This window comes from Dendrobium catenatum, unplaced genomic scaffold, assembly GCF_001605985.2.
Source record: "Dendrobium catenatum unplaced genomic scaffold, ASM160598v2 fragScaff_scaffold_1482, whole genome shotgun sequence".
NCBI lineage: Eukaryota > Viridiplantae > Streptophyta > Magnoliopsida > Asparagales > Orchidaceae > Dendrobium > Dendrobium catenatum.
This window is the reverse complement of record NW_021319944.1, coordinates 234,465-252,315: the sequence shown is the minus strand read 5'-3', so window position 1 is coordinate 252,315 and position 17,851 is coordinate 234,465. Positions and strand designations below refer to the sequence as shown.

Genomic DNA, 17,851 nt, shown 5'->3' with positions numbered 1-17,851 from the left:
CCTTTATAATCCTTGTTGTAACCTTTAATAATTTGGAGGGTTGTCTGTTCTTATGATTTATGCATAGTTGGTGATCTGGTGATTAGTGATTCCTCATAATATTCAATGTATAACAAGCCATTGCATTCGCAAGGCTGGAAATGATGGCAAGAAACTGTTGAGGATTCCTAGGAAGGTAAGACTACAAACGATTTTAAGTAACTTAACCTACTCAATGTATATGGAATAAAGACCTGGTTTAGAGGGGCTAAACATCTGAATGGTTGGATTTGTTTTGGTACCCATGGAAATATTATCTTTGCAAGAGGAGGTACCTTGATGTATGCTTTTTGCTGATGATATTGTTCTTGTTGATAAGATTAGAGAGGGAGTTGAAGGTAAATTTGAATTATGGAGGTCAACCTTAGAGTCTAAATGTTTTCGCTTGAGTAGATATAAAACAGAACATATGGAGTGTAATTTTAGTAGTAATATACCTAGTGAGGGGATTGTGACTTTGGGCGATGAAGTTATTAATAAGAGTAAACGTTTTAGATATCTTGGATCTATTGTTTATAGTGATGATGAAATAGATGGGGATATTATCAACATAATTCAAGTTGGATGGTTGACGTGGAGGAATGCATCGGGCTTGTTTGTGATAGAAAAGTCCCCCTCAAACTTAATGGAAAATTCTATAAGATGGTGGTGAGACCTACAATGCTTTATGGTGTCGAATGTTGGCCATTGAAAGAGAAGCATAATATTAAGTTAAGTGCTGCAGAGATGAGGATGCTCAGGTGGATGAGTGGCTTTACCCTTAGAGATAGGATATGAAATGAGCATATACGTGAAAAGGTTGGAGTAGCTCCATTGGAAGATAGGATTAGAGAGAGTCGCCTTAGATGATTTGGTCACATAAAATGGCGGCCTTCCGATGACCCGGTTAGGAAAGTAGAGATATTAGATTCGACTTATGTTAATAAAGGTAGATGTAGACCTAAAAAGACTTGGTTAGAAAATATTAGAATTGATCTTTCTTTATTAGATTTAAATGAGAATTTGACTTTTAACATGACACAATGGAGAAAAAAGGGGATTCATGTAGCCGATCCCACGTAGTGGGACAAAGGCTTGATGTTGTTGTTGTATAGATTTGTCTATTCAGTCATGTTTGGAGGGTGCATTGAGTGTTTTTTTTTGCTTTTCAGCTTTCTCCTTGTCAAGATTAACCTAACAAATTTAGGGTAATGATAGTGCAGGCTGTGTTTCTAATATTCTACAAAAATAATTTATAAATTTTGATTTTTGATGCTTATGAAAGCGTGTATGGGTCAATAAGTTCAGTAAAGTAGGAGAAACTTTTATATCTGCACGCCTGCACACAGATTTTACTTGCTTGGTCTTCTAGATTTTGCTTGTTCATAGTGCATGTAGGTTGTAGACTTGTAGTTTAGTGCATCTCAAAACCATCACTTATTTAATTTGTGCCAAAAAAGGAAGTAATATTTTTGTAGGTTAATGAAGGGAACTATGTTGACGCTATATCTATTTTTGACCAGGTATGCTTGATCTCTACTGCATTTCATGACCTTTTAAATGAATAAATTTACAATATCTATTTCAATATTTATGCAGGTTCTGAGTGAAAAACCCAAATATGCTGAGGCTCTTATAGGTCGAGGGACAGCTTATGCTTTTAAAAGAGAGCTCGAAGCTGCTATTGATGATTTTACTATGGTATTCAAACTAATATGTATTAAATTTGATTATTTACAATTTTACATATTATTTCATCTGAAAGTGCTTCTTGTGCAGGCTATTAAGTGCAATTCATCCGCTGGTGAAGCTTGGAAGCGGCGGGGACAGGCTCGTGCTGCATTAGGTGAATTTGAGGAGGCAAGGCTTTTTTTTTCATTTATTTTGAAGGCTTCTGTTTCGTTCTCTTTAATCTGAAGGTGAACTGGATTCTCTGCATTATAATACTAGACTAATATAATATGTCATAAGTACCTCATAAATGTTAATATGCAAGAAATAGTCATACGTCTAAAATAGTCATAATCCCAGTAACAGTATTACATACTATTTTACTTACGCAACATTTGAGGATTATTCTACGAGGTTGTCCACTTGAATATCATTTTGAGGATGTAAGATCACTAGGGTTGTAGCATTATGAATCATGCACGAGAGGAAATCACAATACCTTGAAGGTATGGTTGTTTGCTCCCCATCTGATTTCATTTCAACTACAAATTCTGCAAGTAGTTCTTACTAGACATTTGCATGAAGATGTACCTTGGTGTATGCTTTTTGCTGAAGGTATTCTTCTTGTTGATAAGACTAGAGAGAGAGAGAGTTGAAGGTAAACTTGAATTATGGAGATCAACCTTAGAGTCTAATAATTTTCGTTTGAGTATGTCTAAAACCTAATACATGGAGTGTAATTTTAGTAGTAATAGATCTAGTGGGGGAATTGTAACTTTGGGCGATCAAGTCATTAATAAGAGTGCACATTTTAGATATCTCGGGTCTATTGTTCAAAGTGATGGTGAAATAGATGGGATTATTATTAGTAGAATTCAAGTTGGATGGTTGAAGTGGAGGAATGCATTGGGCCTATTGTGTGATAGAAATGTACTCCTCAAACTTAAGGGTAAATTCTTTAAGATGGTGGTTAGACCTGCAATGCTTTATGATGCAGAATATTACCCATTAAAAGAGAATTATAAAATTAAGTTAAGTGTTGCAGAGATGAGGATGCTCAGGTGGATGAGTGGCTTTACTCTTATAGACAGAATGCAAAACAAGTATATATTTGAAAAGTTTGGAGTAACCCTAGTGGAAGATAAGATTGAAGAGAATCACTTAAGTGGTGTGGTCACATAAAACGTAGGCCTTCTGATGACATATTTAGGAGATTAAATGTATTAGATTTGGCCTATGTTAAGAAAGACTGGGGTAGACCTTGTTGGGGGTGAGGTGAGGAGTAAACACCACAATGATGAAACAAACAAGAAAGTAAAAGCAACGAAAAAGTTAAGGACACTGGAATTTAACGTGGAAAAATCTAAAATAGTAAAAAAAACCACGGAGTTACACTACACCAAGAAATCCATTATGAAAATTAGGAGAAATAAGTATAGATCTCTCTTCTCTCTCATTTTCTCCTTGATTCTCTTCTTGCATGCACCGTTATCAATATCTAACTACTCAAAATACAGGAGAAAGTTAAGTAAAATAATCCCAAGGGATGCAACCCTTCAGAAAAACGAGAAAGAAATCGTTCAGTTGTTGGGGTGCTCAATCCTCTATCTTGCACTGTTGCGGCGCCATATCTAGGCCGTTGCGGTGCTCTTCTCTGTTTCGTTCATCACTGGTAGGGCTTCAAACGAACCGAGCCGAGCCGAGTATGTGAGTGTTCATGTTTGTGTTCATTTAATATCAGCTTGTTCAAGTTTGGTTCATGTTTGTTTGAGCTTTATTATTTATGTTCATGTTTGGTTCATTTAAATTAATGAGTGTTCATGTTCGTTTGTTTAGTGCTTATCGAGCTTGTTCGCGAACATATTTAACGAAATTTTTTTAACTATCAAACAAATACGTTCATGAACATATCTATGAACAAACACATTTATAATAAAAGCAATTGTCTATATAACAAAGACAATGATTATTTATATTTATTAATTTTATAGTCAAATATTAATTATTTATATCTAGCTTATTCACAAGTTCAAAATCAAACACGAATCAAGATTTTATCGAGCTTCTTATCGAGCTTAATGTCAAGCTTGTTCACGAACTTCAAATGATGTTGTTCGCGAACATAAATGAGCCGAACACATTAGTGTTCAAGTTTGTTTATTTAAGAATCAAGTATTTAAAATATTGTTCAAATTTGTTTGTTTAGCTAATTAAACGATCACAAACGAGCTTTAATCGAACCAAACAACGAGTAGCTCGTCGAATGTTTGGTTCGCTTGCAACCCTAAGCACTGGGCACTGAGGAACATAGTGTCGGGGCGCTCGGGTACGCAATGCAGGGGATTTGTACGAAAAACATTTTTTTAACCTAAGCAGTGGGTAAACCCCCGCACCCCCCAACGAATACGCAAGCTTTGAGGTCTGAGATAATAGAATAACCAGATTTATCAACACAATCAGATTCCACTTATAATAGACCTAAAAAGACTTGGTTATAAAACATTATAAATGATATTTTTTTAATGAGATTTAAATAATAATTTGACTCATAACATGATATAATGGTGGAAAAAGATTTGTGTAGCCGACCCCACGTAGTGGGATAAAGGCTTGTTGTTGTTGTTGTTGTTGCAAATTCTACAAGTAGCATCCTTTTAAGCATTTGAAAATGAAAAGTGGCGAATCTGTTGTCTATTGTATCCATGATGTAATCAAGAATTATCATTATATGTTTTTATTTTTCTATATAATTTGGACTCTATGTTTCTTTTTATTTGTATCACCCTATGATGAAATACAACTCATGATCATGCTTGGGTTTGATGCTCTTAGATAATTTTTCTCCATTGATTCTCCACTTATGTTGAATTTGCTTCCTTATTCTTTGGTGGCTAAAAGGGTATTTCATTTTGGTCTATTTTTCCTTATCGGGCTTGGTCCTTTTCTTCCCATGTTGGCTGGTTGCTTGGTCTGCCCCATGTTGGTTTCGATTTTCCTGTTGTATGTTTTCTATGCTGGCTTCAATTTCCTTGCTAGCCCTTGGTTTTCCCAGCTGGGCTTCGGTTTCCCTGCTGCTGGCTGTTCAATTCGTCTCCTTGCTAATTCCTACATTAGTGTTTTTTTTCTTCCCATTAAGTGGTTGTCTTGATTGGCTTCTATTGGCTATTTGGGTGGCACATTTAAGTGGACAATTATGACCTTCTTCTCCTATAAAACATGGCTGATTTGCTGCTGGTAAAGGTTGTTGTGGGTGAAAACAAATCCAAACTTGAGAGTTTCTTTGAGAGCTATCTTCTTCCTACATATTTTCTTCTTCTCAGTTTTCTATCTATTTCTTTTTTCAACGGTTTCCCTTGCACTTTTATCTTTCTTCTCTAAATATTGAGTGTAAGGTGTTGTTGTGTCCCGTTTCTTGGTACTTGCCGAAGGAGCGCCGAGTTGAGCTAGATCATAATTTTTGTGCTGAACCACTGGTTTGATTTTTGCTTTGAGCACCATTCTCTATTTTCATGATTTGCATGTGAGGTGACCTTTCAAGGTTGTTCTAAGAGTATTTTAATTTAGTTTTTGGTTATTTTGTGTGTCTTCTTGTTAATTTTCTAAGTTTCATTTTCAATTGTATATAATTTAGTTGTCAACTACATTCTTAGTGTTCTCCTACTTGTTTTAGAACCTAGATTGCATCAATCCAACTATATCTTTCTGTATATCATATTCAGAAAATGCTTTTAATCTGTTGTATATTTTTCTTGAATTAGCTTGCAATTATGCATATAAATTAAGTTGTTATGATGAATTCTGCAAATATTAGTTTCTTGCAGCAACAAATGCAGTTCAACTGTGCTAAAGAACATCGTTGAAATAAGTATACAGTTTCACTTTTTTATGCAGCTTTTAAATACTGTGCCTTGAGATTTCATGAATGAATTATCGAGAAAATGTCAAAATTGTCCCTGAGCTATGTATGAGGGCTGTTTTAGTTCTAGACCATCTAATGCGTCCAAGTTAGTCACTTCTTAAATTCAATCCAAAACGGTCCATTGAACCCTCAAATATGATCCAAAATAATCCAACATAAGGGCTATTTTGTATAATATTTGAGTGGGACTAAGTTAAACACATTTATAATTTGGGACTATAATTGCACCACAGAAATAGTCCATGGGCAATTTAACTTTTTCTCATAAATTATCAAACTGAATTATTTATCATGTATTATTGTTTGTGATGATTGCTTTTATGTGTTGTTTGGAATGGCATATTCATAAGGGAAATAGGTGACACGTGAATGATTATATTTTGTGTTTGCATCTCAGGTACTCCATTAAATTGACATCTACACTTTAAGCATTGCCGCCTGTTTATTCCAACCATTTTTTTTTTCTTGATTTATAGGCTATTGAGGACTTGGGGAAAGCTTTAGAATTTGAGCCAAATTCGTCTGATATTTTACATGAAAGGGGTTAGTACATTTTTACATTTAATGAGTATTTAAGCTATATCATAAATCTTGCTATGGTGCAGTCTGCTGTATGTCTTCCTGTCATAAGTTCTCTCTCATGTCTATTCCATAAAACTTATTTTTATGAAAGTTACCTCCAAATAATTGGCCAAAGCAGGAATCAAATGATTTAGTCCCCAAACCTATTATACTATTTTTTGTTAAAGCAGGAGGGCTTTGCTGGGAAAAAGTATCAAAGAGAGTTGAAACATAGTAAAGATCCTGTCTTCACAATACCTATTATAGGGTGGATCAATATGAAAGAAAAAAAAAAAACTAAAAGAAGAAATGCCAACGCTAGAATTATTTACAAATAAATTTGTTGGAACTTTTAACCCATTTTATCTAAATAACTCACTTGTCATACTTAATTATTTTGATAGATTTGGGGCATTATAGCTCCACACCTTAAAGAAATTTCTCCCTCCAAATGCGCACAATTCTTTATGAGTCAATTTTCAGGCAATTCAATTAATCAAATCACATCAAGACATTTCAAAATGAATAGTTTGTTGTCAGAAGGCCTTGTAATGAAGAAGAATAGGTTATGTCGGCCACATTACCTCACCTTCCTTGGTAGCAATTAAGCATCACTCGAACATTACACAATCCATTCGAGCACAAACATCTTCTTTCTCACACCAAATCAAAAAGTAGGGTAAGCAACCTTGTTACTGTGCTTTTCCATGATTTCTCAGCAAATTATACTGCAGGAATTGTTAGTTTCAAGTTCAAAGACTATCATGCCGCAGTGGAAGATCTGTCTTCTTGTGTCAAATGTGATAGGGAAAACAAGTCTGCATACACATACTTAGTAAGTTCAAGTTTGTTTCTTAACATTCTTCTTTTTTTTGCTTTGATTTTGAGATGAAGCAATGATATTTTATAATTTGAAACTTTAAACTATACAGGAAATTGTATAAATATGCCTTAACTTTCATACTAGCAAAGCAGAAAGTGAAACCCCCTTAACTCAGAAATCATTACATCCCTGAACTACATGGCAACAAGGATATTCATTGCTGACTTCTTGCATCCTCAACTTCGTGAACTTCCCACTTTTGTTGGACTATTTCTACTTGCTAAAGTGTGTGCTGCCCTTTCTATGCTAGAGACCTAGAATAAAATTTAGTTTACTCGAGGATCATCATATATTTGTTGCGCCAATATTCAAAAGATTGTTAACCAAGTTCATAATATAATATCAAAAGGGACATAAAAGCACACGTTTCTTTTGTGGTCATAACATCGTCCCTTGGATATTATGCATGATAATTGTTTCAATAATTCTATCTCAAGGGTTCGGTGGGGTGTTTCACAAAATTTGAGATCTATGTGAGTAATTATTGAATTACAAGTTTGCTGTCAATATTTTAGGATTGCATTCTTAGAAATTTTCTTTCATGTCATGGGGTTTCCCTTGGAGTTCCCTAAAGCTCCAAAGCTTTATCCTATGAAGCATAGAACCGATCTATGTGAGTAATTATTGAATTACAAGTTTGCTGTCAATATTTTAGGATTGCATTCTTAGAAATTTTCTTTCATGTCATGGGGATTCCCTTGAAGTTCCCTAAAGCTCCAAAGCTTTATCCTATGAAGCATAGAACCCACTTGGAGTTATCTCACCCTTAGAGATAAACTTTAGGGTTAATTTGATTCAATTTGAACCAAATTTAACTTGAATATTCTTCTATTTAGATTTTCTTTGCTTGATGCTTTCTTTAACTAAGATACACATTTCTAAATAACCTTTAAAGTGTTTAAAAGCATTCTAACGACTCTTAGGATCAAATCTTGAGTTCTTTTTGCTTATTTGTTGGAGCGATGAACAATAAAGGGTTTCAATTATTTAGTAGACTTAATCAACCACTTAACAACTCATCCTTTTAATCCATTTAGAAATTGATAGGAAATACTTGTAGATCTCAAGTTTTTCTATCAATAGAGACAAAATCAGCAAACAAACTCACAAAATCTGAGGGTAAATCACACCAAAGTAGTTTTATTGCAAGGGAGAAGAGAGGTGATGGGGGGAAAGGTGCTTGGGGGTTTCGGCCAAAACTAGGAAAGGTTCGGTTAATTTCTTATTTCTGGAATTAAAAGTGGGTGATTGATTAGAGAGATTAATTGTAGAAAACACAAAGGAAAAAAGGTGAGAGAGGCGGCTAATTATCTCCTTAATTGGAGTCCTTAATAAGGAAGGAAATAATTGGGAGAGAGGAGCGGCCAAAGGAAGGGGGGGGGGGGGGGGGGGGGGTTGTCCACATTCAATGGATGTGTCTAGTTGCAATGAATGTTGAAATTGAAATTAATTCCAATTCAATTTCAGATTTGAGATGATTGGGAAAATTCCTAAAATAAGTTTGTTTTAATTTGGAAAGTATTTGAAATTCAAATTCATTTGAATTTGAATTGAAGGATCTTCAAAATTAGGAAGCTCTAAATTAGGAAAGCATTAGTGTGGAGATTGGAAAATAGAATCAAGGGGATTGGGGTTAGCATGGCTAGCAGCTAGGGTTGGCTAGGGAGAGGTCGGCGGCTAGGGAGGGCTCAGTTTGGGTGATTTGGGTGGGGGGCGGACGATGGGGGATTTGGGGATGGTGGGCCGGTGGTTGGAGGGTGGGGAAGGGCTTAGCCGGTGGGTTGGAGGGATTTGGCCGACGGTTTGGGTGGAGATGGGGGAGGGACTGTCGGTTGGGAGGACAAGGGGGAAAGGTCGATGGTGGAGAAAAGGGATGGGGGAGGTAGACCGTGAGCTCGGACTCTTCCGACGGTTGACGGGTATTGCCTTTTCCCTCACTTAGAGACTTCTCCTTTCTCTAGAGCTCTCAATGCTCAAGGGAACTAGAAGGCTGAAAATTTTCATTAATCTATCATCAACTCATATAATAGTGAGGGCCCTCATATATAGATCTCAAAATAAAAGAAAACGCAAAGACTCAAATGCCCTCAGAGCTATAACATAAACTAATACCTATTCGAGGTACAATGATAAACCAAAACATAAATAAAAATAAAATAAATAAATGCATCATAAATAAAGACTCCGAATCATAGCCGTCGATCTACGATTCTTCCGATGATAGATGCGCCGAAATTCTCTGTTGATGTCCTCATCAAAAGTCCACTTTATTGCAATTCGCACTTTTAAGTTTCGTGATTGGCTATTTTTATTGAATAACTCTTTTATATCTTTGTTGTCTCGTTTAAATTGGTATCTTCCAAAACAAACCAACATCATTTATGTAAGAAGGTAACTGAGTCCACATTGATTTGTTGTCAGTATGCTATGATTTTTGGGTGTGTTTTGCCAGATATCTCTTTTGCAATTTATGAAAAAATTAATCTCTATTTTTTTAATTATACCTTAGCCATCTCGTTTATGTATAGGAATTATTCTGTATTTTCAACATGTTTCCTCAACTGACAATTTATTAGAACTTTTTTTTTTCTTTTAGTTTTCACTATATACACTTGCCTATCTTATTTTCTTATATTATGCCATATCTGCCAACTGTTTTGTATGCCATGCATCAGCTACTCGCCATTGAACTATTTAATTCTGTTGATTCAATAAACCTACAATATTAATATTTCAAATGATTTTGGCTCTAGGGTCTTGCTTTGTTTCACATTGGCGAATATTGTCAAGCCGAAGAGGCGCATCGCAAATCAATAAAACTTGATAGAAGTTTTCTAGAGGCATGGACCCATCTTGCGCAGGTATAGTTTATTTGCATATTTATTTTTTTCCTCTTAGAAACGTGCTCTAGTATCATTTTGTTGTATCGTTGGGGAACATATGCATACATCTCTATTCTAAACGTACTCTAGTATCATTTTGTTGTATTGTTAGTGCTTTCTTTTTTTTATTTGAAAAATAAGATTTAGTATTAAATAAATATCTCCATAATTTTAAGTATGATTATCATTGTTTCAAGTGATGTATTAAGATATGCTTTCTTTTACAGTTTGTGGCTTATTTTTTGCTTCCACTTCACAACACGTTAACTTTCTTGGAGTTTTTTCTGGTTTATTATTATAGTATATAATATTTTCTTTTGAAATAGTTGAAGAAAATGAAATTTTAAAGACATCCACTACATTTTATATAGAGTTCCACGATTCCTAGAATAAATATCTTTTTAGTGCTGTTCATTTTTAATTTACCAGCAAATGCTTATCTTACTGTGCAGTTTTATCAAGATCTGGCAAAACCAGAGGAAGCATTACAATGCATTGAGCAAATATTACTTGTTGATGGAAGGTAATACTAGGAAATGTATATTTTTTTCTTTGTGAAGTGCTTTAATGCCAGGTTTTGATCAAGTAACTAGAAGAAATGTTTTTACTTGTGGTTTCCTTTGTGTATTGCTTGATCTATCTTTTAGGTTTGCCAAAGCATACTACTTGCGTGGGTTACTATATCATATGATGGGGCAACATAGGTAATTTATGTTTCTCTTATCATTACATACATTTGTATTTAGCATATGCATTGCCAATTTTTTTCAATCTTTTATTTAGCCGTAGAAAATTATTGTTGCCATGAGCATATAAAGTACATCTTGATTTAATTTTTTGTAAAATTTTGTAGGATTCTTATTGTTTCCTTTAATTGTCATGTTGAATTTTTAAGTGATCTATTTCTATGTTTTATTGGAGCTTAAACCTTTTATCTTTCTCATGGTGATTTCATTGCATCATATATGGCGCTGACTTTCTGGAAAAACTTATACTTTTTATATAGTGATTTTGTTAGTACTATTTGTTTTTCATTAGTTCTTATTTCATCTTTGAACGTCAAATACATGACATAGGGTGATCGAGGAAATTTGCAGTAGAACGAGTTATGAAATTTTGAGATGTGGGGGCATCAACCTTGATCCTATGGGTAAGATAATGAATATTATCTGGGGGTAAATCAAGAAAGAGAATACGTGCTCTTAGAGAGATTGACTTAAACTATTATTGTTGAAATTGTAGTGGCCAAAAAATGATTATAACCTTCGTGAGGAAGATTATGATTATGAATGTTTTGATGAAAATGACAGTGGTAAGTTTGGGTTGGTGTCATGGCTTTGACAGGATAAGTTTGTTGTGGAAGTTCGTTTAAATTCTCATGTAACTTGGCAGGAAGCCTGGGACCTATCTTAATGCTATGTAGTTGATTCCTTCTTGGTGGTATAACAAGCGTTCTACTAATTGATGCCCTTTTAGTACCTATTTGTGCAAGTGCTATAATCTCCATGTCATGGCAATAGTATCAACTTTTAGCCTAGTAGTGTTTTACCTAACATCATTGTATAATGATGTGATACTATGAACATTATAAATAAGGCAATTGATTGTCTATTCCTTAAACTGATTAGTTTGGGCATTACATTTATCAAGTTTATCTTGGATCTATCTTGCATTGAGTGTCTTGGTTGTATGTTATAATGATGCTATATGGCAAATTCAGTATAGGAAGATAACCAAGTCATATGCAAACAAATTATCATAATAAACAATTTATTAGAATTAATTATATACTAATTTCTTTGTGAAATACTCAATTTTCTTCTACTATGATATTGAATTTAGAAACTTCAAATATGCATAAGAATAATGTAGTTTGGGATCATATGGCTGTAAGCATGATTGTTAGAACCCATAGTTGCTATGGAAGAAAAAACGAAGTGGTGGTTGAAGAAGGAAATCTATGACTGGATTTAAGGTTGAAAAGCATATTAGCAAGCTCTGGATATGGGTGTATACATTTAAAATAGGAAGGTTATCATATGTATGCAACAATAAATTTTTTCTTACATTTGTGTAGGATATTTTCTTTGTTTTCTCTTTGGATTAGTCTATAAATTACTTTATATTAAATGCTTTGAATCAATAAGAAAGAATTCCTTTTGGGTTCTCCACATGGTATCTGAGCCATTCTTTTTTTCAATATCTAGTGCGTCTTGGCCTTCATTGCCCGACGCATCTTCAACTTTCATCACAGTTACGCTTCACATCTCATTCTTTTTAACTCGATGCAGAGCCTTAGTGGTTCTGTCACTTGCCTTTAGGGCCTTACCATCAATGGTGATGTTGATCGTAACTCAATAATTGCAGTGCGAGGTCAATCTCTAATTTTTCTAGGATTGATTTCCTTGCTACCTAGCCCTTTTCGTTTTTGAGCTCAACAATTTTTGCTTGGTGCCAACTTCTGTTGATTGTCTTTTGTCATTGATCTCACATGACCTGCTTCTTTTGCAATATGCTTAGAATGTAGATCCCTAGTGCCACAATACGCGCATCGCTCTTAAATTGCCATAACCTTTTTTATCTCTAACTGTTACTTGCTTTAACAACAGTTATCTAGAGTCTCAACAGCCAATTCTTCTATGGGTGTAAATAAGTTGAGTCAAACTCGAGTCAAGACTAACTCAAGCTCTACTCGCTTGTAACACCCCACAGTACCCTTGACTAGTAGTGTAGAGTGTAACAGCTAAAACATATCATTTTCTTTCCTTAATGTTTTTGAAAACAATTAATCACTAGCATAACTATACGAAGTATCTCATAAACCTTCATTGATACATTAACTGAAGCACTTAACATTTTAAACATCCACAACATAGTTACAGAGCCACTAAGGAACATCCAAACAAAATACTTCAAATGAGTGTTTACATACCCTTAGCTAATCCTTACTAACATATATAGAAATAACACATAACATTGAGGTACTTGAAATATAATCAACAACAACTTTATCTTTTCCTTTGCCTGTAAAAACAGTCAGAAGAAAGTTCTGGTGAGCTATGAGGCTCACGTAAGCTATGCAAAATTAAATAATAATAAAAATGAATTGATAAAATGAAATACAATATTAAGCTAATCATTGCATCAACTTATCATTATTTGTAAAGCATCAAAAACATCATATTGAACTTCATCCTTTATGTCATTTGAGATAGATACTGAATATTTAATCTTTTAAAAGAATTGTCTATACTTTAACATATTCAATGAAGCCTAAGTAAACCTGGCATTATCACAATTGAATTTCATAGAGGTCCCTTTTACCTCTTTAGGGGTCCCTTTTGCCCCACCTGCTATGCAAGCTATGCAGGTATCCATTTCCTTGGGGTCCCTTTTGCCCCATCTACAATTCAAGTTTCATATCGGGTCCCTTTTGCCCACCTGACCATGTAGATATCATAACATAACATAACATAGCCAATCTTTATTAAATAAATATTTAATAACTCTCAATTTCATAATTCATCTCTGTTATCACTTATATAGCCGTATAAGTGTTGTAAGAAAGTTTGACATTCATTATCTAACACTTGCAAACTTCTTTCGTTAACATATCATTAGAGCGATTGAACCAACATATTTGATCAAATATCATTTCACTTTCCACATAAAGTACATTTGTTTATACATGAACACTTTAATGAAATCTATTATGGTTGCTATGCAAGTATTCATAATGCATTGAATTACTCAAACCATTGCAAAGACAATAAATATAAAAATCAGTAATTAACTTTACATAACTTACCTCCTTGATGAATCGTCTCTTCCAATTCTCTACTTCACACCCTTCTACAATTGTAAGTCACTATGAAATCTTCTCTTTGCATGTATATATCTGAAGAATCCTAACTAAACTTTTAATATACACTTCTTTAGAACTTGAATGAATTTAAATGATATAAAAGATAATAATAATCATCACAATTCTTACCTTTCTTCCAATATTCTTATCTTCTACTATTTCTCTAAAATTCCTTTTTGATTCTTACTCTTCCAAATCCTTCAAAAGTTTATTGTTCATTATTTTCAAATCAGTTACATACACGTCTGCTATAATTCACCAAATAAATCTAATTCAAACATAGAAATATTTTTAACAGATTTCTAAATTTCCACTTACCGGAACTGTTGAATTGTTCTTCAGAAAATCCTTCTACAATAAGCCACAGTTTTTCTACAGAATCCAGAAATTCTCTCTTCAGTCTTCACTAGCCGAATTCTGCTACAACCGAACATTATTGCAGTGCAGATGCTCCATACCGAACTGAACTACAGGACCCGCATCACTGTAGCGAACTATGCTAAAGTGATTTCTGCGATTCTTTCTTCACAAATCAGTGGCATTTGCTACAGTTCTGGGAGAGTGAAGTTCCAAACTCTCTCAGGGATGAATTTCTGCACCGAAAGCTTCTACAGGAGGCCTTTTTGGATGCATTTTGAATGTTGATAAGGATCAAAGAGTGGACCCCACAACTCTAACTGCTCTCATAATATTTAATATTTTGTTTAACAAGATATATAATATTTAATAAAGACTAATTTATTTTAATTAAACTTATTTAATTACCAAGAAATTTGGGTTGTTACATCGCTTACTCAATTATAGGCTAGAGCTCATATGAAATGCTTGAGTTTGGTCTGTTGAAAAATGATGGGGTTGAGCTCAAGCTGAAGTTGTGATAGAGACTCATTAGAGAAGGATGGGTGCTTGCTAGAGATGGAATCAGCTTGACCTTGATGGAGAAAGCAACGATGGCACGGGCAGTGTTGGGGGAAGTCATGTTGGGAGCTCTCTAGAGATGGTGTCGACAATATTATGACCCAGCTCAGAGACCCGAATTAACGAGGCGTGAATAGACGGTTGAATGGTTTGTTACATTTTTAATTTACTAATAATCTAATTCCAATATACAAAAATGGCCATTAAATCCTAAAAAATTTTGAAGTAAAATGCTATAAGTACTCTCTGAGCGTCGTGCCTACGATAAATGTTTTCTCCTCTTTTATTCATTTTAAGCTTTTGAATAATACATATGTTAATTTATAACATATTAGTGAGTCATAAAAGAACTCAGTGAGCACATTATGTTTCTAAATTATAAAATATAAGAACTTTGAAATAATATGCATGCTCATTTTGAAACATAAATTACTTATATTTTCAATTCATTTGAATATGACAAATAATTATATATATATATATATATCATATATTTATCGTTTTTTAAGTAATACAACCGACAGAGGAGATATCGTCTAAAATAGTACCAATGAAGGTACTTATTTTTCATTTTCATTTTCTTTTCCAGAACCTTCTACATTCACGCATGCGAGTAGATTGCATCTCTAGTCAGTACCATAAGGGGGTATACGCCATTATTCAAAATGCACATGTAAGTGGTGTTTCAAAAAGGAGGATTGGTAAGGCTATCGCATATCTATCTAATCATTTCGTTCATATAACATTCATCAACTTTTTTAGTAATATAAAACATAACATGCTAATTATCATTTAACTCAAAATGACCAATCAGTTGAGTATGTAAAGGGTAAATTATGATCTAGCTTGTAATAAAAACTAAATAAGCAGATATCATTATCTTCTGATGTATTTAATTTTTAAGAGAATATAAAATCATTACTGTAATTAAAAGACATGAACACTCATCTTGAACCTAAGTATTCTGAGTCACACCTCGGGTTCAGAAGGCGGTACACCCTGGCAGCACGGGACGTGATGAAGGGATAGAAAGACCTACTTTGTATTCACAGAGAGAAGTATACATATACATGAGATATAACAATATATATATATATATGTATATATGCATCAGAGTAAATAGAGGAAATAAAATAAAGAACCAATTCATTGATAGAAGTTCAAATAACAAATACATCAAAGTAATAAGAATTCTGGTACAAGCCAACAGAAATATAAATAAAACAAAAAAAAGAAAAGAAACTATCCAGCGCTAAAAAAACATTAACATATCTAACTACTATGAAATAATAAATACCAAAATAGTCTGCTGCTGGTAACCCTACTCTTGAGGTGGCGGTTCACCAAACATGACTGCAAGACCTACTGAAAAATACAACGGGTGAGTTTGATACATTAAACTCAGCAAGTAATTCCTATCTATCAAAGCATAAACGACAAATGAATGAGAAATGTAATATGAACAACCAAAAGATGAGAGTAATAATTTTTAATCACTATATCAAAAATAAAAAATAAAAAATTATCATAAGATATGCTATGTTTTCTACAACATTTTTTAATATGCATGTAGATATGTCAATTAGCTATTAATGCCAAATTATTATATTGTTTACAAATGCATCATACTAAGTATTCTTATATCTCATAATGATCTGTAAGTCATTTCTCGTTTTCAATTCATATATACTCATATTTTCTTTTATTTATACATATATATTTATTATCGGTTTATCATATACCCATCACGGGAAGGTAAACACCATCCTAATGAAATCCAGTAATTTCCTATAGAGTCATCACTCTAGGGGCCCATAGACACTGGCTAGCCAAAAACAAATAGGGTTATACTGACATACTCATAATCACACAATGCTAGTGCATTTACAAATAATCAGCATGTGTTATGTAATTCAGCATGACAAGTACCATTTATATAATCAACATGATTTATAACAAGAGTATCATGTACTGAAATAAATAAAATTGATATGATTTGTCAAGAATATATTTATTGCATTCAAAATAGAGCATCATGAAGATACAAAATTTTATAAACTTGAGGTTATACAACAATAAATCAAGAATATTCTTTTTATGAAACTTACTAATTTATTATGAGCAATAGCGAAGATTTACTACATAATGATTTCAATGTGATCCATAAATAATATCACTGATCTGCATAATATTAACAAAAATTTGAATAGAACTAGCAAATTAAATAATTATAAAAGAATTCTAATACAAATATCTCGGATTACACCCCTAACAAAGAAGGGTATGCTTATACCAAAATAAACAATAGTTACTTACCTCTAGGCGAGTGACATAAAGCCCAAAGCCAAAAAGATGCTTTACTGATCACGCCTTGAGGATGACACTAAAGGGAACACATCCTTGAAACATAAAGCTTATACAAATCGAGCTTAAATTGAATTTCATTAATCAAGCCTCAAAGATTCAGACAAAAAACAATTAAATTGAAAGCATCCAAAATGACCTAGATTCCGTAATTTATGAATTAAATTCTAATCAAGAATGAGAGCTTACAGTCATGAAGAAGAGCCATCCAAAAATATACGAAACCAAGAAAATATATTCAATTAAGATCTAAAGCCACCAATCAAATTTATAAACCCAAGCAATCACTAATAAAATTTTAAAAAACTTATTTTTGTTGAATGGTCTCAGTCAATATGAAAAAATGGAGGAAGATCCAACTTTTATTCAAGAGAAAGGAGGAAAACTCCACCTCGCTTAAAGAGGTAGAAGATGGAGATGTCTTCTTTGCTAACAATGGCTACTATAATCGAGAGAGAAATGAAATGGAATATAGGGAAGAGGTTTGGTGGCTGCTACGAGAGGGAGGGAGAAAAATATGACGTACTAGGCTTTTCTTTGCCTCCTTAAATGGCGAGAGAGAGAGCATGGGGCGTGATAGTCAAAATGAGCAAGAAGAATCGCATGATTATCTCGATTGAGAAGAGATAGAAGAAAAAAAGTGCGTGAATCGGCAACTGCTGCATTCGGTCTTGCGCTATCCGAGCAAAGGGAGGAGCAGGAGCACTTGTGAGCAATGTTTAAAATTGCGTATTCGGGTATCGAGGCGTTTTTCGTTCATGAGGCGAGGC

At 33.7% G+C, this 17,851-nt stretch overlaps 1 protein-coding gene across 3 annotated transcripts in view; it reads left to right on the top strand.

Annotated features, from left to right (window-relative positions):
- LOC110112140 (suppressor of RPS4-RLD 1) overlaps window positions 1–17,851 on the top strand; it is a 52,509-nt gene that overhangs the window by 8,829 nt on the left and 25,829 nt on the right. For all 3 annotated transcript variants that reach the window (XR_002304994.2, XR_003702826.1, XM_020844239.2), the window contains exons 4-11: window positions 1,497–1,541; window positions 1,618–1,719; window positions 1,798–1,878; window positions 6,085–6,151; window positions 6,904–7,004; window positions 9,806–9,913; window positions 10,387–10,457; window positions 10,582–10,638. Coding sequence is in view for 1 of the 3 variants with exons in the window: in XM_020844239.2 (XP_020699898.1) it covers window positions 1,497–1,541; window positions 1,618–1,719; window positions 1,798–1,878; window positions 6,085–6,151; window positions 6,904–7,004; window positions 9,806–9,913; window positions 10,387–10,457; window positions 10,582–10,638 (632 nt within the window). In the remaining 2 variants the exon portion in view is untranslated. The remainder of the gene's footprint in view (window positions 1–1,496; window positions 1,542–1,617; window positions 1,720–1,797; window positions 1,879–6,084; window positions 6,152–6,903; window positions 7,005–9,805; window positions 9,914–10,386; window positions 10,458–10,581; window positions 10,639–17,851) is intronic.